The following is a 23,471-nucleotide window of genomic DNA, read 5'->3' as shown; positions in this document are numbered from 1 at the left end:
AGATGTGATGTGTTAAAATAGCAGGCTGCAGAAGATGCTATAGTCTTTGCCTCCATTGGGAAAGAGGGCTAAGGAAAGCTTAGGAACAGTAAACTTAGTAAGAATAATAGCAACTAGCCTTTACTGAGTGCTTAAAATGTGCCAGGCACATATGTAAATTTATTTGGCTTTCACATCAATCCTCTGAGGTCTTTTAATTATTAATATTCCCTACTTGCAGATGAGGAGACTTAAACACAGAGATTAAGTAGCTTAATCAAGGTCACGCAGGTGATGAGTGATAGGCCTGGGATCCAGAGCTGCTCTGGAACTGAGCAGGAATTTGCCAGCTGGACACACACGCACACACACACAAGGAATGATAAGAGCACTCCAGGCACAGGGAAGTACAAGTACAGAGACATAAAAATGGTCAGAAACATGTAAGTTCAGTCTGCATATAGGCTGACTGGGAGAGTAACCAGAGTCCAGGCCCACAAAGTGGGGCAAGCAGGGTACAGGTAGATGAAGAGAAGTGTCATGTGCCCCACATGGAAGGGACTGCAGGAGTGCAGGCATGGGAGTGATGCCAATTCTGTCATTAAATAGTATCAGTAAGAATATCAGTAAGAATGAAAGTGGCTGACATTCCTTGAGAACTCCCTGTAAGCCAGACATGAGCCAAATACTCACACACATTATCTCATTTTAGCTTCACTACAATCTTATGAGGAAAGTACCACCATTATCCCATTTTACAAGTGAGAAGACTGAGCTTTAAAGGGAGCAACTAGATGATGCCAGATTCTACTGTTTATGAGTTACAGAGCTAGGATTCAAAACCAAGGAACTCGAAGGTCTGTGTTCTCCGCTGCCTGCTCGCCAGTGTGCACATTTGACATGGAGGGGTAGGAGGGTGGCAGGCAGGGCAGTGAGGGGGACACTAAGGTACCCACCCAGGAAATGGATGGCCCAGGTCTCAACCACAGGCTGCGAGCTGCAGGCTGCAGGAGAGGACATGTGAGAAATATGCATACAGAGGTAGCGCTGGAGACTAAGTGGGATCTGGCAGCCAGAATGAAGAGTTATAGATAACAGCAGCTGTCTGAAGAGGTGGTGATTCCATCACGCAAGTGAATGGGTAGGAACAAGCACTGAGAGCAGGGCAGGGGGATGGACAGTGAGGGAAGATGCTGAGGTTGAGGTCTCATAGGCTATCATGGAAGGAGCCAATGGGCAGCTGGAGATTTAAGTCTGGAACTGAGGGAAATAATCAGCTATGAAGGTACAGACTTGGCCACAAACATATTGAAGCCATGAGAGTAACTGAATTTGTCTAGGGAGAACGTGAAGAACAGAAGGTGATGAAACTCCAGAAAAACCCAACTATTGAGGAAAATATTTTCATGCCTGCAAAAATAGAGAGATCGAACTGCTTCCTTGAGAAACCTACTTGGGAAAGGGCTTTCTTTACAAGTAAGGCAAGTTGTCATTACCGGTGGGGGAAAAAGTTGGTACTGCAAAACCAACTTATTTCCTACCACATGTGAGGTTTTGAATAACATCTGGGTGGCATACTTCTGCTGAAGAAAATAAGCCAGTTCAATGGCATATCTATTAAATATAGTGCTAATAGTGAATCAGAGTTATCACCATAGATGTGCCTGGCCACCCTGAGCCCATGTGGCCAACGTCAGTAATTCCACTCTGGACACAAACACTGTTGGCTTTGGATGGAAGTGCGGGACGCTCACAGCACTCCCAGGACGTACTGTTTTTCAGCCTTATTTATGTTCTCTCTTCACCCTTCAGCCTAAAAAATTACCACAGTGCCACTTACCCACCTTAATGGGAATCTGCACGAAAGGCCATTTCTCCAGTTTCTCTCTCTCAAAAGCAAAGGAAAACTTCCCAATATTAATATGTAGCAAAAAGAGGGAGAAGAAAAAGCCTATTTGGTCCGCCCTCCTGGCTGTTGCTACCTTGCAGCTTATGACATACACATAGAGGGAGGTCTGACGAAGTGAACGAGGCAGCCAGAGAGCTACTCCATTCCCGTGGAAACCAGGAGTCCCTTGGTGCAGACAGCTCTTCCTACTTTCCCGTGCAGTTCTTTTGTGTGACTTTGAGGGGCTCGTGAATGATTTCTAAATGTGTGCCTGCTGAGGCGAGCCGCACAGGGAGGGAGGAACCCAGCCGAGCCGTGCCAGAGGAAGCCAACAGGATCCTAGCAGTGCGGGAGCTGGCTCGGCTCTTGCATGCAGTTTTTGAAGTCAGCAAAACAGAAACCAAATTACTATCATATTATGCTGGTGGAAGATCAAGAAGAGGGGATTCTACACCAGTTTAATTACTGTGAGTTATACACTTGTTATTCTGTGACTCGCTGCATCTCATGTGTGGACCCTGAAGACAAATGTAAGTTCTCGTGCCGCTATATTTTATTGCTATGTAATTTTCTTTCCGGTTTGAAATCATGCTTGGCCAACATGTAATCATTTCAGTGAGAATTTCTAGTGAGCAAAGTTGTCTGCTAATCTTTACTTAAGACTTTTTTTGTGTTCCTTTTATTAGCTAAGCAACATTGTGGGAGCTGAAATTCCTGACGGCAGCTGTGGCAATTCAGCCTAAGAATGGCTGAGAACTGTAACCCAAAGTACATCCAATTACTATGGGATTAACACTGGATGTATTTTTAATTGACTTTCTTAATGTAGAATGTGTACATCCCCACTGTTTCTGATTGCATGCTATTTTAATAATACTGTGGCTAAACTAGTACTATCGGCATAACCAACAAAATGAGATATAAACAAGAGTCCCAGTAGTTATAAAACTTTTCTTCTTTGTCCAGGACATTTATCTCCCCAAATGCTCAAAAAAACCTGCAACCTCTATGCTAAAAGTTCATTCTGCTTTTTTGTCCTCGCTTTGCCGAGAAAATAATAAAATCAAACCGTGGACCTCCTAAAATTGTGAATGAAGAAAACTTAGAGCCACCACAGTTCGGTTCTTTATCATTGTAATAATTGTAATAATGGAAGACAAAAATCCAGCCCCGGGAGACCAGCATGTACACCAGTCTCAGTGTTACAGAGCATGGGGACATCAAGGTGAATGGTGAGCAGAGGCTATAACGTGTTAGTCCTTCCACACCTCATCTGCTACAAGTTCTGGCTTAGACATGGATATTCTTTGTGAAGAAAATACTTCTTTGAGCTCAACTACGAACTCCTTAATGCAATTAAATGAAGACACCAGGCTCTACAGTAATGACTTTAACTCCGGAGAAGCTAACACTTCTGATGCATTTAACTGGACAGTCGACTCTGAAAATCGAACCAACCTTTCCTGTGAAGGGTGCCTCTCACCATCGTGTCTCTCCTTACTTCATCTCCAGGAAAAAAACTGGTCTGCTTTATTGACAGCTGTAGTGATTATTCTAACCATTGCTGGAAACATACTCGTCATCATGGCAGTGTCCCTAGAGAAAAAGCTGCAGAATGCCACCAACTATTTCCTGATGTCACTTGCCATAGCTGATATGCTGCTGGGTTTCCTTGTCATGCCCGTGTCCATGTTAACCATCCTGTATGGTGAGTGGCATTAGTTTCCCAGCTGTACTCGCACTGGTAATAAAGAGCATGTGCATGCCATCAGCAGATGAGATGGGGCTCAGGAGGCAAACAAATGATAAATAGAAGGCTTTATTTATAGACTAGGGTCTACTATGTTACTTATATTTTACTCTTAAAATGGGATTTCACATAAAAATCAGACAGTCTATGACCTGTGATCATTGGAGAGTTTCGTGCTTTAAAACATGTACATCCTGTGTAAAAATGATCATTGGAAAGTTTTGTGCTTTAAAACCTGTACATTTAATGTAGACATTTTTATAAATTACCCCGATGCAGTCATAAACCAGTAACTTACCCGTCATTCTGAATCTACTTGATTTTTGCTCCTTTATATTCCCAACCAATATTCCAGCCTTCAGGACAGAACAGTTTCATCTTTGTCACACAGTTTTCGGCACTTCTAATGGAGTGATAAAGCCTTCCCAATTACCTTGAACATTTGCAGGGAGGACATTAGTGGTGCAGTAGGTTTTATGTTAAAATATGCAGAGTCTCCATTAGAATAAATGAATTACTCCAGTTTTAATTGTTCCCTGCCCAGAGAAGCTAATTTGGAAATGTGCCTTTGAATTATATCCTCAACTCTTTAAAAATGCATATGCATACACTCCTCCCGTCTGGTTTGGAGGAGGGTGGGAAACAAATGGGAAGGGATTAATCTTGCTTTCTTCTCAATAGAGTTTGAAACAGTCAAACCTCTCAGCAAGGGACCAGAATGTGATATTCTTTCCAAATTATGAGTAATACAGCCAGATACCTCCTTAAAGGAGAGAGAGACTATTGTGACTGCTGACACAGGCACGAGCAGCAGTCACCCCAGAGCTTAGAGACAGGTTATGATAGCTATCTTTAAGGGGAAATTTTCTGGCCAAGTCTTAGGGGCTAAGATTTTTTAAAAAATCAACCCAGCCCTGGAGAGTGTGAAGAAGGAAGGCGGTAGGCAAGGGCGAGCAGGCGCCAGTTTGCACAAAGCTGGTAATTCTCATTGCAAGTCCAGCCTTCGCTTGACCATTTAAATGCCACACCAGAATGATTTCATTAAATTTGCCTGTCCTTTCCCCGGCATCCTGGGGAAGATTCTCCCCTTCCCAAACCCCCTCCCCTAGGGGGCAAACTCCAGTGGGGGTAGGAGGAGTGACAGAGCAGGAACCAAAACAGCGGCTGGAGGGTGGGGTGACCCCAGGCGTCACCCGCTTGGGGAGCAAGGGCGCCCCCTGGCGGCCGCCGCTCTGAGCGCAGCCTGTTCCCTCCGGAGCCCCGCCCCTCCCTGAGCTGCTCCTCCCGCCTCGCCCAGTCCACGGGGCGTGGGGCATGAGGCTTCTCCTACAAGGAAATGCCCCCTCCTTATCCCGCATCGGAAACACGGACTGAGGCCTGGGCTGCCTGCTTGCGGAGAAAACCCCTCCGAGGGCCATCTGTTTCGAACAGAGAGTGTGGTTTCCCCCATCAGGCGCTGCAAAGGAAAAGGCTTTCATTTCAGCTCAAGCTCTTTGCAAATAATCTAAGTGAATGGATGTAAATTAGGCTTGTACCTACGCTCTTTACTGGTCTAAGTATCTCCTGTGGCATTTTGGTAGAGAGTGTACGTTTGCGTTGGAGTTTGTTCAGCTTTGTGGGTCTGTAATAAGAAAAGTAGACTTTCAAATTTTCCTTCTCACATGCAGGCAGATCTAACTCCGCTGCTTATGCAGCGATCAAAACTAATTAAAGTTTATATAACTGCTTGATCTACCTCCAAAACACAAAACCAGGACACTTTGTTTATGTCCATAAGGCACACTCTAACCTTCCTCATACAGCAGGTGACCTGCAGTGTCTCTTACATTGGAATTGTCTGGGGAGCTTGGAAAAGGCTTTGCAAACGCTTTGACATTTGATGTCCACCTCAGCCCCCCCTCCAAAGATGATTTAATTGGGCTGGATTTGGCACAGGCATCAGGACCTTCTCTAAAGCTCTCCAGCTGATTCTGATGTGCAGCCAAGATTGAGAGCCACCACCCTAAAGCAGCTGTTCACATAGCGTGGTCCCTGGACCAGCAGCATCCGCATCACCCTGGAGCTTGCTAATTCAAATGCAAATTCTACAGCCTGCTCCAGACTAACTGCATCAGAACCTCTGGAGGGAGGTCCAGCAGTAAGAGGCATGGCAGAGTCTGATGCTCACTAAAGTTTGAGAAATGCTTCCCTAAAACAAAGCTCAGAGCAAGGACACCTTCCTTTATTTTTCTTCACCCTTGTCTTCACCTCTCCCTACAGATACCCTAAATTTGAGTTTGGCACCCAAAGCATTATTAGATCATTATTTTTCATTTTTACAAACAGACATATTCACAATCTGAATTTTTAATCATTTAGTCATTTGCACCAATGCAATTTATTGCCATCACTGTATGGGACTGGATGGTTATAATAATGACTAAGAGGTGAGATTAACCTCAGGGAAATACAATCCAGAGAATCTGTGACTAAATCCTGACAGTACAGGGTGAGAGGTGCTCCAGAAGAGGAGCCAAAACACAACTTTTGACATAAGCCATTAAGAAAAGTTTTGCCAGGTGTAAGGGGGAAGAAAGAGAACCCCCAAATAGAGACAATCTGAGTTTCCATGCCACACTCACATAACTCCAGACGCTAGAAATGTTCAAACCCTGCATTCATCAGCCAGTGCTAGCTTATCATATTTAAGTACAGTTGCCAGTGGGCTTTTTTTCAAATACTAAAAATATATTGTGTTGTCCTTTGCCATCACCTGTGCCTGTCCCAGAGCTGGAAATTGTCATAGGGTAGGGATCCGCATGCTCCAGGAGGCACAAGGTTGCTCACTGACACCAACCTTCTGCCCTCGTAGGGTACCGGTGGCCTCTGCCCAGCAAGCTTTGCGCGGTCTGGATTTACCTAGACGTGCTCTTCTCCACGGCCTCCATCATGCACCTCTGCGCCATCTCGCTGGACCGCTACGTCGCCATCCAGAATCCCATCCACCACAGCCGCTTCAACTCCAGAACTAAGGCATTTCTGAAAATCATTGCTGTTTGGACCATATCAGTAGGTAAGTGGGAACATATTTCAGAGTCTCATTTGAAATGACAGTTCGTGCTTTCTGAAAAGACTTGTTCCATTTTGTTGTACTGAAACCTGACATCCTCAATCTACTGTTTTGGGTGGTACAAGATACGTTACAACATCGTAATTATCAGATTCGCTTCAGGAAAGAAAAATCTGTTTATGTCACTGGCTGACAACATCAATTTGTATTGCTTTGCACAGGCAAGACTATAAACAGTAGAGCCAAAAAAAATCAGAAATAACTGTGTTTTCCCTATTTCTTACTTTCAAATCCACGACTCTAATTATTGGGTTTCCCAAAGACCTCAACTTTTATAATCACTGGACTTACGGTCAACGTAAAGATGCAGACCACTGTGTTAGAGAACATAAAGCCTCTGGGCTCTAGAGAAAGGTACCATGTGCTGAAGCTTGGAGGGGAAAGGTGGGCCAGAGGAAAGTGCCAGGATTTGCTTTGGGGCAAGGCTGCTTCTCAGTCTGCCCCGGTGTCCTTAATGACCTTCCTCCTTTTATGATACCACACACCAAAGGATTTCAACCCGCTTCTGTTAAGTTGATCACATACATTCATCTGTTGCCAGTATTGATCTTCTGTCACACACCTAACAGTGAGAAAAGCCAAGGGAAGGGAAGCTAAGGGGGCAGGTCTCAGGCAGTGAAGTGCATTGTATCTGTCAACCTCGGCGGCTTGGTTGGTAACCAACGATTCTCTGACATTCATTTTAAAATCCAAAAGCCTGTCAGGCAGGAGTGTTGCACCTGCTTATGGCCACGCTGGTGCCAGCATCTGCTAATATGAGAGACTGAGATTCCACCGCTTGAAATCAAGGGCTTGAGTGAGCTTATCCACAGCATTGGATAATAGTACCAATAATAAGAGCCAACACAATGATACAATATCTTGTGTTTTTTAGTTCCCATTGTTTACTTTGCTGCTAGCAATGGGAACTATTATGCAATTTGAAGAGCAGGTAGCTCCATCTTATAGAAGAGGAAAAACTGGGATTCAAAAAGCAAAATGAGCCGTCCAAAGCCCCACAGCCAGTAAGCAGCACAATGAGGATTCTGTTGAATTCTGATGGGAACATCTGATGGAAACACTAACAAATCACACTTGTGTCGCTTTCAAATGTTTAAAAAGTCTTGCCTACATTCTGTTTTAAATTTCCCATTACAGTTTGAGACAGAAGATTCTATGGTGTTTATTTGATAAATGAGGGAACCAGAGTACAGAGGTATTGTGGTTTATTGGGTCATATCTCCCACTTGCAGCAAGACTAGGACCCTAAACTTCCAGCACCAAGCCCTGTTCTTTCTGCACCGTCCTTAGGAAACAGTTTTTGCTCCTAGAAAATGCTTGTAGTTTCTGGGACTGTGCAAGTTGCACTCATTCTACTAGGAGCAAGAAAGTGAAGGGCCAGTAACCACTCATTGCCAGTTACATATAAAATACTCCTGGGGAACATTCTGATTTAATGGCCTAGGGTGAGGCCAGGTGATTCTAAGGAGCAGTCAGAGTTGAAGACCACTGAGACAGGTTTTCAGGGTGGTCAGTGTGATAAGTAGGAGAATCAAGAATATAATGCAAAGGGAGCAAATGAAGCTATTTATTTTTACCCTGATACACTGCCCATAGTCTTACCCTAATATACTGTGCCACTGGTGAGACAAATGCTGAGAAGGTCAACCATCTTTTTCTCAGCCACACTGACTCCCCCATCTCATTCAAGCTTCATGATAACAGTAGTAAGGTAACAGTTTCTGAGCACTGAGTACAGACCCAGTAGTATACAAAACCCCTTAAAGAAAATCAGCTGCAGAGAACTCAGTTGCACAGGATGATATTGCTTATAATCAGGAGTCAATATGGGTCAATCGGAGTCCAAAGCCCATGCTCTTTCCACCGCCCAAAAGATAGCCAGAAAGAGCCAGAGGCAGACTATCACCACAGGAGGCAGGCAGGCTGGAATGGCTGTGGTGATGCTGGGCAAGGATCATTCATCCATCCATTTGGCCAGTCTTTTTGAGACGGAGTTTCACTCTTGTTGCCCAGGCTGGAGTGCAATGGCACTATCTCGGCTCACCACAACCTCCGCCTCTGAGGTTCAAGCGATTCTCCTGCCTCAGCCTCCTGAGTAGCTGGGATTACAGGCATGTGCCACCACACTCAGCTAATTTTGCATTTTTAGTAGAGATAAAGTTTCTCCATGTTGGTCAGGCTAGTCTCAAACTCCTGACCTCAGGTGATCCACCCACCTTGGCCTCCCAAAGTACTGGGATTACTGAGCCCACATTTGGCCAGTCTTGTAATGTACATCTATTATGTGCTTGGCAACGCATAGACCAAGATGAAGAAGATATGCATTCAAAGATCTCTCACAGTAAGGTAGGAGAAGACAATTGATTCTTTTATCATTAAATGTCCCACTTTATATCTAGTGATGCTTCTTGACTTAATATCTATTTGATCTTAGTATAGTTAATTTTCTTTTGATTATCATTTTTGGATATATCTTATTTCATCCTATTACTTTCAAACCTTTTGTGACTTTAAAGTGTTAGCCTATAAACAGCATATAAAGTTTTGTTTTTAACCCAATCTTTGTCTTTTAGTTGGAGTATTTAGTCCTTTTACATATAATGTTAACTCATATTTGGGTTTAAATCTGTTATCTTACAATTTGCTTTCTATTTTCTTTTTTGTTCTATATTCTAGTTTCTTTTCATTCTTACCTTCTTTTGGACTAATCAAGAATTGTCAATCCATCATTCCCCTTTATGAGCTTTCATCCATTGTTTTAAATTACATTAATGATTACAACATTCCTTATTGACCTTCGAGTCTAAAACAAATTATTACTTGTAACACTTCTTGGTTAGTGCAAAAACTTTAGAACCTTTTAACTCCATCTATCCCTGTTGTCTTTTAGGTTTTTCCCTGTTTACTAAATGTCTTTTTTTTAAACCCGTAAGACATCATTATAGCCATTCTATTCAGTGTTTCTCACATATTAACCCCTGTTGCTGTTTATTGTTTTCTTCACTTTCGTGATTTTGCCTGGGTTCCTCATTCCTGAAGAATTTCCTCTAGAATATCATGTAGTTTTTTCTGTTTTTCTTATCCTAGGCACCTTTATTTTGCTTTCATTTCAAACACATTTTCGCTCAGTATAAAATTCTAGGTTGACAGTCATCTTTTTTCCAGCACTTCATAGGTGGCAAATCCAACATTTCAGGCTTATATTTTTTGTTTATAAGAACCCAGCTGTCAGTCTTATTGTTATTCCTTCAGAAGCATTGCCTTGTGCCACACCCTGCTGCTTCAGAATATTCAGTCTCTATTTTAGCAGCTTTACCATGATGTACTTAATTGTGAATTAGTTTCTGTTTTTATCCTGCATGGTGTATATATTGATTCTTAAACTTGTGACTTTGGCCACTTTGAGAAAACACTTGGCCATCATCTTTTCAAATATTGCTTCTGCTGCATTCTCTCTCTTCCTCATGTCTGGGACTCCAATTTCATGTATGCTAAACCTTTTACCCAAGTTCTTTATAACTCAAACACTTCTACTTTTTTTTTTTTCTTTTTTCTCCAACTTTTAAGTTCAGGGGTACATGTGCAGGATTTTGTTACATAGGTAAACATGTGCCATGGTGGTTTGCTGCACAGATCATCCCATTACCCAGGTGTTAAGCCCAGCCTCCATTAGCTATTCTTCCTGATGCTAACTTTCCCACCTCCCCGCCACCCCAACTGGCCCCAGTGTTGATCCCCACCATGTGTCCATGTGTTCTCATCATTCAGCTCCCACATATTAGAAAAAACATGCAGTGTTAAACACTTCCACATTTTCTACATTTTTCTTCTCTTATTTCTTTAGATAGTTTTACTGACTTTTCTTCTTCTGTTTCTAGTCCTCTCATCAGCTACTTCTAATCTGCTTAAGACCCATCTCGTTTTCTTAATTTTAATTCCTACACTTTTAGTTCTAGATTTTTTCATTTAATCCTTTATAGATTCCAGGTTTTTAGAATAATTCTTCATGTCTTCATCTATTTTCTTAAATATTAATCACAAATATCTGGATATCTATTTTCTGGGTTGTGGGATGACCTAGGGACTTCTCTTTTCTGAGTTGTGTTTTTTTTTCTTCATTCTGTCTGTTGGTACATCTGGTAATTTTTTAAAATTGAGTACTGTGTATGCCTGGTAATTCTTTTTAATTGAATACTGGACACTGGAATAAAATGTTTGGATGCTTTGTTGATACTGTCTTTCTCAGAGTGGAGTCTTTTAGCATTGGCAGCAGTTAAAGTAAGCACAGGTCCCCTTAATCCAATAAGGGATTGAGTTTATTTAAGGCAAGGTTCTTATAAAAACCAGTCTATTTCCAGTTTGCCTTTACACCTAGGATGTATTTTTTCATGATCCCAGATGAAAGCCTGACGTGTTCTCCATTTTGAGGAGCCCTGAACTTCAAGTTTTATATCCTCAACATCGTAAGACTACGGCTAACTCTCTTTAGCTATTCGGTCTCTCAATCTGTTCAATTAACAAACTGGCAAGTGCCTGAGTAGAAAGGTAGCTCATAGTGTTATCTTGCTTTCTTGCTCTTCCCTTCACTCCACAATCTTAACTTCTTAACATCCTGGCTACCTTGGTACCCTCTCACCAACTGCTTTTTATCTCCCTGATCCCAAGGACAGGTTTGGGACCTCGAATTCTGCTTTATGTGGTACTAATATTACTCCACCTTTTTTGTTTGACTCTCCCCAAGCTATTTTCTCATCTTTTCATTTTTAATATGTTTTTTGTAGCTTTGCTTTATGTGCATTTTCACAAGTAACATAGGGACAGATTTATTTTTAACAAAATCTGTGAGTCTTTGCCTTTTTAATACTGAAATTTGACCTGCCCACATTTGTGACAATCAACACCAGTTTTAGCCCTTCCATCTTATATTCATATTTTAATAGCTCATTTTTTAAATGAACTGTTTCATTCACTGACTTTTACAATGTCTCCATTTCCTTCTCCATCCCAGTTAGTTTGAATTGTTATGGGCCTCTTCCATTGCTCTCATGATTACAGTCCCATTGCAAATCATCACGTTATTTCTATTAATATATCTAAAGTAAATAATCTCATTAAGTTATTTCCTCATTACCCTGAGTCCCAAGTCACAGGTTTTCCAATAATTTCTAAATTACCTAGTGGCAGAGCAGATCTTTTAAAGCAAGTCAAAAAATGCAGAAGCCATAAAGAAAAATATATAAACAGTTATATAAGTTTGATGTGGCAAAAATCAGTGTAAGCAAAGTATTTCAATGTATATGATCGGCAGACCAAGGATTAATAACCTTAAGATACAAATAGCAACAGATTGAAAAAGAGGAAAAGGAAACAATCTAACAGCAAGAGAATAAGCAAACTAAAATTTCAGGCAATTCACAGAAACATAACATGAAATGGACAATAAAACTTATTAAACATGTTGAGCCTCTTTAACAGTCATGGCAATATAATCTGAAACAATGCAGTAACATGTTTCACTTATCCAACTGGCAAAATGAAGTTAGTGAAAACAGCCAGCGCTGCCCTGAATATGGTACCACATGCGCTCTCTCAAAACCCTGCTTGTGGAAAAGTGAATTATTTATTCTTGGACTATCTAGCAAAAGCTATTCAAACTTGACCTACCAGTTCCACTTGAGAGAATCTATTCTATAGAAAAACAAGAGTACATGTAATGATCTTTAACGCAGCAATTTCTTCAGAATGGAAGAAATGGAAAGGCTGGATTATGTTGAGATACATCACTTTTCTCTAAATTGCAGAATATTTAGATCATCTTAAAAATACTGAGACTACAGTTGTTTCCATTTATCCAGAGTTTCCCTTTCCATGGTTTTATTTACCCAGTTAACCACACTCTGAAACTGTTAAGTGGAAAATTCAAGAAATAGACAATTTGAAAGTTTTAAATTGCCCTCCATACCAAGTAGAGGGATAAACTCTCCCACCATCCTGCCTCATATTACCCAGAATGTGAATGTTCCCTTTGTCCAGCATATCCACACTGCAGATGCTATCCACCTGTGAGTCACTTGGTAGCCATCTCAGTTATCAGACCAACTGCCATGACATCATAGTGCTTGAAGTCATCTTTATTTTACTCAATCATTTACTAATACTTTAATTCTTACTGCTGCTAAGCTCTTACTGTGCCTTATTTATAAATTAACCTTTATCATAGGTACGCATGTACAGGAAAAAAGTCTATATAAAGTTTAGTATCCTTGGTTTTGGGCATCTACTGGGGGTCTTGGAATGTATGGCCCTCAGATAAGGGGGACCACTGTATTTAAGTGAAGGAATGTTCATGATATTAAATGCAAGCAGCAAGTTTTGGGGTGGTATGCATGGTGTGAGCTCATTCTGGTAAACTAATAATATAGGATAATATGTGGGGATATAGATGTATGTATATAGACAGACACAAATACACACACAAGTGCTGAGAATCTGTCAAAAGATTTCACACTTATCAAGATGATTAAATTAGAAAGAATGGTAGGATTGTCATCTTTTTCCTTATGCATTTCTATATAGTTTTGTGTTTTTTCTTAAGACAGAGTCTTGGTCTGTCGCCCAGGCTGGAGTACAGTGGTGCGACCTCAGCTCACTGCAAGCTCTGCCTTCTGGGTTCACTCCATTCTCCTGGCTCAGCCTCCTGAGTAGCTGGGACTACAGGCGCCCGCCACCATGCCCAGCTAATTTTTTTTTCGTTTTTAGTAGAGACGAGGTTTCACCGTGTTAGCCAGGATGGTCTCAAATCTCCTGACTTTGTGATCCACCTGCCTCGGCCTCCCAAAGTGCTGGGATTACAGGCCTGAGGCACTGCACCCAGCCTGTCACAAATATTTTTATTCCAAAGTGTTTCAGATGATCCAGAATGCAGCTGTTATACCTGCATCATGGGTCAAAGACAGCTTCTTGGATGAGGCGGCCTACTTTCAAAGTTAGCAAGGATCTGACACATTTTTACCGTGGTAACCACATCATAGATTAGTCAGGTTTTCCTGCACTCAGTACTCCTGAAATGTACTGCTGCTTTTCCCTTGCTCACCATTATCAGTGTGGTCACTTCACTGCCTGCCAAGGACTCCATCTAATTCTGAGGAAAAGGAACATCATCGCAAATCAATTGTGTTCTGTGTGGGAGCTTCTGACTAAAGCAGCAATGACAGGAGATTGAAGCATTGGATTAAGAATAATCCTAGGGGGTGGGGAGGGAGGGATCCTGGTGTTCTCTATGGGTTTCATTTTCCCTTCATAAACCTACCTCCCATGATCAGCAGTAACTGTGACTTCACCGCAACCTATAAAACGAGCAAACCCTTTCCTCAGGATGGTTTCCTTTCTCATAATGGACACTTCATGATGTATCCTTTTTCCATATGCCAATGCCATGAGAAGAGAAAATAGAAGCTACTTTATTTCCTGTCTTTAGCAAAGATGTATCTCAGAAAAGGTGAAAATGACTATTTTCACATTGTCATATTCTGACAGGCAACCAAAGATACCACTTTAAATTCCTTTTCCAGACATTTCATTTCAGAAATATATTTGCAGTTTATGGGGTAATTTTGAAGTACCGTCGGTCTAAATAGATTTTTTTTCCCTCAAGGATAAACATGATCATGTATTTTCTGCATTATTACTTTTGTAATGGGAGGAAAGGCAAGCTGTGTTACATTTATTTGGGGCCATTCCCCTCAAGCTGTGACACCTTACATAGAATCTTAACCTGAAGGCTGAGGTCACCGGACCTAACCTCTTGCCTTCATGCAGCTCAAATCCTACCTTCCTAGACAGTGCAGATGTTTCAGGAATCTTTGAAGGACAGTGAAAATAAGCTCTCATTGTAGTTTTGTGTTGATTTAGTATATGGGGGTTTTAGCATCGTTTCCAGTTTATTCATGTTTAACATCGTTTCATGTTATGTTTATGTTTTGTTTTCTATGATTGGCTGTCCATGGCTTTTACTGTAGGACGTAGGGAATATAAGCAAAATGTCTGGAGCCACACTATCTGGATGTGAATCCTGGCTCTGTTCCTCCTAAACTGTGTGGCCTTGGGCAAGTTACTTCACTTGTGTCTCGGGTTCCTGGTGATAAAATGGTGATGGTAACAGTACCTATATTATGGTCTGTTTGCATGATGGATCTCTCTTGGATTCTATTTCATATGCTAATGCCATGTGAGAAAAGATAATAGATGCCGATTTATTTTGTCTTTATGAGGTTATTTTAAAGATTGAGTAAATGTAATGCTTGTCATATAAGTGTTAAGTTTTCAGTATAATTTGAACTCTTGTCTATAAAGTTCTTGGCCTTTTCCTAATTGGTAAATTAGGGGATTAAGCGCTTTGTGTTATCACAGCTTTCTTGTATATTCCCAGTTTGTCACTTGTCACTTGACATTACTTGTTTTTTTTCCACATGGATTTATGGAGTCTCATTTATAAATGTTCCTTTCTCTTATAGCTTCTGAATTTTGAATCATTACTACAAAAGCCTTTTCCACTGCAAAGTTAAATGTTTTCTCCCATTACTTTTATGGTTTTGTTTTATAAATTTAAGTCTTTAAACCATTTAGAAATTAACCTGTGATCTAATTTTATCTTTTTCTGCATGGCCACCTACTGTCCCCGCATCATTTGTTTCCCCATTGATTTCATATACCACGTTTGTCATCTACTGCATTCCATGTGTATTTAGGTATGTTTATTGACTGTTTCTACTGATCTGTCTACTCATTCACCAGAGCATACTTTTAATTAAGGATTTTTTTTATTGTCTGATTTATTAGTTTCTCATTTTTAAACTTCCCTGATCATTTTCATTTGCTTATGGGTTTCAAAACTCAGCCTCTAATTTCCCAAAAACTACTATACTTGGAATTGCATGTAACTTTATATATCTACTTTCTAGACCTTTTGGCTGGCGTACTTTTTGCACTTTTTTGGTCTTATTTTTTATTTCTTTTTTATGAGCAACCTCAAGTTCTATATGGAATGAAGTGAATGTATATAAGCAAATGTAACAACATAAAATCTAAGCACTTAGGTTGAAAAAATAGCATGCTCATTTAGGTCCAAGAGGAATGACAGTGAAATATGTTTTCCCATGATGCCATATCTTCTGGGAAAAAAAAATTCTTGAAAAAATTAATCAACTGAGGAAACCAGACTCAAAACCAGATGGTGTTCTGTCAGCCTTTACACTGGAGGACATTCCCAGCCCCACAGCCTGAAACAAACGATCTGAAGAATCCACTTGAGATTGTCTCTCCTGGGACCCTCCAGGTTTATGCCCAACTCCTTTACACAGAGATTCGTCAGAGACTATTCAGGCAACCAGAACAGAAAGGGCTTTGGGTTACCTGTCCTCGCTTCCACTGCTGGGAGATCATGTTGTAAGTTAGCATCTACCAGAATACAAACGGAAACTTGAATTCATCCAAGTCTCCTTTGGTTTCTCTGTCTTCTCACTTTCTCTCCTGAGGGGAAGAAGTGAAATTGCCTCCATTTGTTGTACCTTTATTTTTGCCCCTGCCATGCTTCGTTACGCTCCCCAGAGGTCCAGGAAGAGATCCAGGCACTGCCCCAGCCTGCAGCTGAGTGGCTTGGCATTCAGGAACAGAGATGTTCACAGCCATGTTGAGAGAAAGTGCTGCTGTCTCTAGAGTATGGCAGTGCTGGAGAGCTGTCAAGTGTCAAGTGGCCATCTATGCCTGTCACTACCCTGAAACAAAGGATCCGCAGGGCCACCACTTGGCCCACCCGTTCTCTTGTCCCTGAGTGCAGTGACCCTTTCCTCTCCTCTGCCCACAGATGCAGGAGAATTTAGGGACATCTCCTTGCCTGGCCAGTTGTCTCATACTTAGAAGTACAATATGGTAAAATATCACAAAAATCTCTGCTCTTGAAAGACATGTCCTTGGCTGTCCTTCAGGACATTAGCCCATGGGTAAGAAGTCATTTAATGACCCAGGCAACTGAAAGCCTGCCAGAGTGGCAGCTGACTTCTCTCTGCATGGCAGACTTCAACTACAGCTTTGGGAAAACACGCTCAATAAAACAGCACTTAGCACAGCGTAGACACTCCATAGCCACTGGAAACTGGTGTGAATAATTAAGAAACGATCAGATCATAAGAAAGAAGTGCCTTTTTTTTTTTTTTTTTTTGAGATGAAGTCTCACTCTGTCACCCAGGCTGGAGAGCAGTGGTGCCATCTTGGCTCACTGTAACCTCCGCCTCCCAGGATCAAGTGATTCTCCTGCCTCAGCCTCCTGAGTAGCTGGGATTACAGGCACCCGCCACCACACCCAGCTAATTTTTGTATTTTTATTGGAGACGGGATTTCACCGTGTTGGTCAGGCTAGTCTCAATCCTCTGACCTCAGGTGATCCACCTGCCTCGGCCTCCCAAAGTGCAAGGATTATAGGCGTGAGTCACCATGCCCGGCCAGAAGTGCTTTATTCTTTGTGAGTCTGTTGATTTGGCCTGGCTTATGGACTACGAATTTATTTATTCATTTGCTAAATATTCTTTCTAAGAGGAAGAGAAGGGACAGGGGATTTGTGTTGCTTCTGGCTATTTAAAGCAGAGGAACAACATCTGCATGCTGCCCCTTCATGCCCACTCCCTGCCCTTGGGCTGCATCAGGAGCCTGTATGCTCTTGAGTCTTCTACTCTCTCCAGATAAGTCTTTTCTGGGCTAAAAGACAGGAATCGTCACCATGCGAGGAGCTAAGGTGGATCCTCCGATCAGTTTATTATTACCAGCATCCTCTGTGTCCTAGTATCCTACTCCTTCATTGGCCTAACCAAATCCCAACCTGGATGGCTCTGACAAACCAGCCTTTACTGTTGCTATACTCAAGTAACTCAGACCTGCTGGAGAAAATTCCACTCCATGAATTGGGCACACACCTATTTGTGGTTTTCAATCTCGGCTAGAACCTCTTCTTCATTGCTATCAGTCCTGAATTTGTTCTTGGATTTTTTTTCTTTTTGATACAGGGTCTTACCTGTCACCTAGGCTGGAGTGCAGGGGTGTGAGTATGGTTTCTTGCAGCCTCAGTCTCCCATGCTTAAGTGATGCTCCCATCTCAGCCTTCCCAGTAGCTGGGAATATAGGTGCACATCACCACACCTGGCTAATTTTTGTATTTATTGTAGAGATGGGCTTTCAATGTGTTGCCCAGGCTGATCTTAAACTCCTGGGCTCAAGCAATCTTCACACCTCAGTCTCTCAAAGTGCTGGGATTACAGGCATGAGCCACTGTGCCAGGTAGTGGATTTTTTTAGATTTTTCTACTTAGATCCTTTTTACAGCCTTTGATTGCCACTGTCTAAGGCAGATAACCATTTCCCATTCTTCCCCAAGAAAAGACCATCATGCACAATTGTATTTTTCTACTCCCATCATCCAATTGTACCCCTGATCTTCTGTACTTCCTGTCTCTACCTCCTGTCCTTCCCAAGAATTTGATTTCTCTCCATCTCTCTTCAACTTGTGTTAATTTCCTCAAGATTTTACCCTTGCTTTTTCCATTTTGTCACCTCTCATTCATGTCTTAAAGCAACATTGTCTGCAGCCTCCTTCCCTTTTATTGTTCTTGTCAAGATCACCAAGGCCTTCTGCATTTCCAATTCAATCCAAAAGACTATTTCTATGTCAATAATTTATTCAGGTAATACACAAATACATTCTCAACATGACAGAATCAAACAGCTCAGGACTATAGAGAATAAAAGTGAAGTTATCCTTCATCCCTCTCTGCCTCTCTGGATCAGCACCCACAGCTCTTGCATTAACCTTGAACTATGCTGTTCCTCCCCAGCACAGAGCATAGGCAGGAGAGGAGCACTGCCAAGCAAAGCTCCCTCAGATTTCAGCCCTTGGAGAATGCCCCTCAATTCCCATCCTTCTGTATATCCTTTGATCCTGCATTTCATGCCAATTCCTCAAACCCCTGCTGACATTTACTGCAGTTTCTTATATTTATTTTTGTCCTTTCTTCAAGTTCTGTTTCCCTCTAAACCAGATCCCATCTGCTCTCTTCCAGAAATTCTTCCATCATTTAAAAAATACTAATAAAATGACATTTTCTTTTTGGGAATTCTGTTTTTATTCTTTTGTATCATTAAACAGAATTTTAGGGGTGAGGTAGTATAAACCTGTGCTCAGATACTATCTTGGTCTACAAAAACAGAATCGTATGTGTATACATACACATATATGCACCCAATCATCTACTGTTACTGTTTAATCCAATTTTTTGATTCTGTGGATTGATGTCTTCACATCTACTTCCTCAGCTCCTTCCCACTCCCTAGATCTTCCTCCTCTGTGGCTTTTCCAGACTCCTTTTCTTCTCTTCCTTAAATGGTAATATCCTCCAGGGACCCATTCTCTACCTTCTCATTTTTTATTCTTGCTTCTGCTGGGTCCTTTTCTTTTCATGGGTTCAGCTATTAGAACACTAGTGCTTCCTAGGGCTTCAACCCCCTGCATCCGACTACTTGATGGACACTTGTAGCCAGAAGTCCCCCAGACTTCTCAGGTGAAAATCTCTACTCATTGTCTACCTGTTTCTTCTCCTGAAGTCTGTCTTAGCATCGGCCATCAACATCTACTCAGCCCATTAGATTCACAGAATTCCTCTCCTCTTCCTCACCTCCACATGCAAGCAGTTGAGTGGTTCTTTTGTTTTTAACTTATTCACTGTTCCCTAGATCAGTTTTCTCCTCCCAGTCAGCCCTCATCATCTCTCTCTGGTGCTACTGCAAACATTTCCCTGTCCACGGGATGGTTGCTCTGATTCTCTATCTTGCCAGTGAAGTGAGCCATATGAAACAGGTTTAACTAAATCACTCTCCTGATTGAAACTCTTCAGTGTCTCTCTTGCCCCATAAAGTACAGATCCTTAAATGAAAGGCATGAAGTCCCCATAAATAAGGTCCTGGTCCATACCTCTATTTCATCTCTTACCGTGTATTGCCTCACCTTTTATTCTCCAGCTACAATAAATTTACCATCATTCTCATGTCATTTCACTCCTACACTTTCATTTTTTAATCTTCTACTTGAAAAGTCTTCTCATCCTCTTGCCTAACTGCCTTCTACTTTTCTACTTTCCTATGATTTTGATATCACCTCTTCCAGGAAGCCTTCACATTTCCCCTTCCTTCTATAAAGGAGGTACTTGGCCTGCTTTGATTCTTCCAAAACCCCTCCATCTCTCTCTCTTTTCACATATTCAATTATAATCATTAGTTTATTCCCATACTAGGTCACAAATTTTCAGAGAGCAAGGAATGGAAAGCAAAGCGGAAAATGTACTTCATCTTGAGTACAAACTATATAATAGAAAATGCCTATCCAGGTTCGCCTGCATACAAAAATTAGTTTCTGGAGTCTGACTCTGCAGGCACTTTGAAAAAAAAAAATTTGTTTCCTTATGCCCTTGGTTTCAAAAGTTTTAGATTACTTTCCCCATACGGTACTTTAAATAAAAGCCTAACCTTTATATAAGAATAAACCACTTTTGTTTGTCTACTTAATACCACCATGCTGTAATTAGAAAAGCCTAGTTAGTAAGGTCTGTTTAAAAAAAAAAAAAAAAAAAAAAAGAAAAAGCTGTTGAGCTGTTGATTTAGTTTGAATTTCTCCCCAACTCCGCCTGCTCCACCAAGCTGGTGAGCTTTAGTTTCAGATTGAGATTTCTTTGGGAAGCTTGCAAGAATCGTTCTCATCTGAGTTCTGCCATAGAGTAATACACATATCTCAGGGCAGTTTTTTTGTTCTTTAAATTTGATGCTTTTGGAAAATATATACAAGAAGGGGTATAATATAGCTTCTAGGGGCCTCATGGGTCTCACCACAATGGCTACTCATTAGTGGAATCCCCACATTTCACAGTTTAGGCATCAACTTAAGTTTAGATTACTATGTTTTCCCCTTCATCCAGAGATGACTGCACTCTGGGAAGTTGGCTTATATGACTCAAATTACAATAAACTCACTTACTTAAAATGAATGTAATAGGAACCCATTTTCCTGGATCCATTCACTTGCAGGGACACACCTTCCTGATAAAAGAATCTTCTCAGCTGGTCATATTAAATGACAATGCAAAATTAGTAAGGGTCCACAGTGGATAACGGACTATACAAGCATATGGGGGACACAGTGAGGATTCAGTGAACAAAAAGCATCTAGCAAAAGGGTTTGACAGATACATTCTCATGAACTTTTGTTAAAAATATGAATCAAAATACAAGCACACAGCAAATGGCTAGCAATTGAATGGAGAAACTGCTAACTCTAAGAGAAAGCAGAATCTGCCATTATAATAAAAATGCAGAGAACTCGCAAGAATTGGGGATCCGAGATGGTTGTGTCAAGAGGGAGATGCTTGAGTTGAACCTTGAAGGATGGGCAGAATTTCAACAGCGAAAATGGAGAATAGGCCAGAACTTTTGAAGATAGAATATGGGAAAAAGACATTATGATATGGCTTGATAAACAACAGATTGAGATATATGAACTTAGATGTTCTTTAAAGGATATTTTTGTAACTCTATAACATTGATGAATCACCATTTTCCACTCTAGGGATATTTGTGATTAGATAAGCAAGATCGGTTTTCTAAAATCAGAATGTCTTCTCCCCTGGAAAGAATGCTGAAGACTTTTTAGCTGTTATACTCATCTTTTTCAGTATGTCTTGTCAATCATCAAAATTGTTATAACATACATTACTATTACAGTTCCAAAATTAGCACCTGCTTTCTCTAGTTGTGCTGTGGGTATTTGTTTTTGATTACTTTTGGAGAGCCATTTTGGAGTCCTGGATGAACAGGGAGCCACGTTTTTAATCAGAAACATTTTCAAAACCTTTCTGCTGAAGAGTCACTTCTAGGAAGATTTCTGTAGGTGAACATTTTCATCCATTTTATGATGATCCTCCTTGGCTCTCATTTCAGAACGCAGCATTTTTCTGACCTTTCCTTGAATTCTAGGGCCCTGTTTAAGGGTCTATAATAGCTTTTGTTTTAACCAGGAGGAGCTGAGAAACATGAAGTATAGTGGCACTTTAAAAAGTGATGTCTTCAAAGCCAATTATCTGCTGTCTTTTAAAATTAACTTTAATTATTAGTAACTCATTTCATGAGTTAGGACCATTAGCTATGGTGACATGTAAAGATGAACAAAACCTTTTGCTCAATTTATATTAGCATGTGTCAATAAGAACCTTTAGGGTAACAATCATGAATGCTTGCCATTCTCTGCTTTTTAAAAGGTCTTTAAAAATGCGAATTGATTTTTCTCCTACCTTTCCTTATTTTCTGTGGGGGTGGATTCATGATTCCTTTCCATATTTCAAACTTTTTTAAATCCCAAATGAACAACTATAAAGGTTTATATGAGTGACATTTGCAGGCTACATTCCCATAATTTATACATTGTGCAATTAATTCCCACTGTACATATGATTCAAGGAAACCACTCAGATTATACATTTAATAAAGAACTTTTGGAGATAACCCAGTTGTTACAGAAATCAAAGGTCTCTCTACTCAGGGGTGTTCTTTTTCTAATAGACCAATTAATCCATCTGTCTTTGATAAGTGCAGTTATGTATTAAAGTTGTTTCATCTGAGAGAAGATATTCAATCCTGTCTGTTATAAAGAGAGTTGATCCTCATTTATTGGTTGTGCTTCAAGCACTGTGGTTTTCTGTCTACTATTTCCACCTTAGGCGCAGGCTTCTGAATTCCCCAACCACACACCTGTGACTTCTTCACTCAAAGGAAAAGAGGTTCCTTTTGTGTTTCTCAGCTACTCTAACTCTCCAACACATTTCCTATACCAGTCCTCAAGAGTTCTACTGTAGCTCCAACCATTCTGTTCAGGCATCAGGATTCCTAATGTTTATGGAGCCATTTTGTGTTAGATGCCAGGGATGACAAGGCACCAACCTTACCCTTCCATTGTTTGTATCGGTTTAAACAGAGATGCTTCCTAGATAGAACGCCAGAGAGTATCTATTGGTTTCTCTCTGAAAACCATGCATCAGAGTTCCTGACCTACATGGGAGAAAACAAGTATGTGTACATATATTTAACCATAAATAGGAACTCGATTATATTGGGTGAAGGAACGAATGAATAAATGAGAAGGCAGGGAAAAAGAAACAAAAGAGGGATAGGGAAATAGAAGGAAGAAACATGGTTCCCTGAGACGCCCTTGTGGTTTCTCCCTGATAGCAAAGTCATTTTTATACTAGGATGCCAGCCTGTGCTCGCCTTTTTACACCCGCGACCTTACTTGGCAAAGTATAGCAAATGAGTCTAGATGATCATCCCCGTGGTAGCTTTTTCAATATTTTCAGATTTGATGTCTGTTTCCATGGAAATAGTTTTGGCAAGGCTGGTTGTAGACAGAAGCTAAGAATAAGAGACATACCACGAGAATTCCACGTTCCAATTGTCAGGCAAAAGCTGAAAGTTGCACTTTTGTCTTTTCAATAACTTGGTGCTTTAAACTCAGCAGGACAGAGTTTTATTAATTCCAGCAAGAAATATTTTCATTATATTAATGGGGTTTCATTTTTGACTGTTTACATTTCTCATAAAAGTGAAAGCAATTATGGGAACAGTGTTAATAGGGAATTTTCCTCAGGGGAATGAACTTCCTTTAGA

At 40.9% G+C, this 23,471-nt stretch overlaps 1 protein-coding gene across 2 annotated transcripts in view; it reads left to right on the top strand.

Moving 5' to 3' along the window:
- Nucleotides 1–1,994: 1,994 nt before the first annotated feature.
- Nucleotides 1,995–23,471, top strand: part of HTR2A (5-hydroxytryptamine receptor 2A) — a 58,185-nt gene continuing 36,708 nt past the window's right edge. The window contains exons 1-3 of one of the 2 annotated variants that reach the window (XM_025364858.1): nt 1,995–2,397; nt 2,834–3,575; nt 6,469–6,669. In XM_025364858.1, the coding sequence (XP_025220643.1) occupies nt 3,164–3,575; nt 6,469–6,669 (613 nt within the window). In that variant the 5' untranslated portion in view covers nt 1,995–2,397; nt 2,834–3,163. The remainder of the gene's footprint in view (nt 2,398–2,833; nt 3,576–6,468; nt 6,670–23,471) is intronic. The other variant, XM_025364859.1, reaches the window with a different exon arrangement.

This window comes from Theropithecus gelada, chromosome 17 (assembly GCF_003255815.1).
Source record: "Theropithecus gelada isolate Dixy chromosome 17, Tgel_1.0, whole genome shotgun sequence".
NCBI lineage: Eukaryota > Metazoa > Chordata > Mammalia > Primates > Cercopithecidae > Theropithecus > Theropithecus gelada.
Note: the sequence above shows the minus strand (reverse complement) of the source record. Positions and strands in the feature narration are given on the sequence as shown.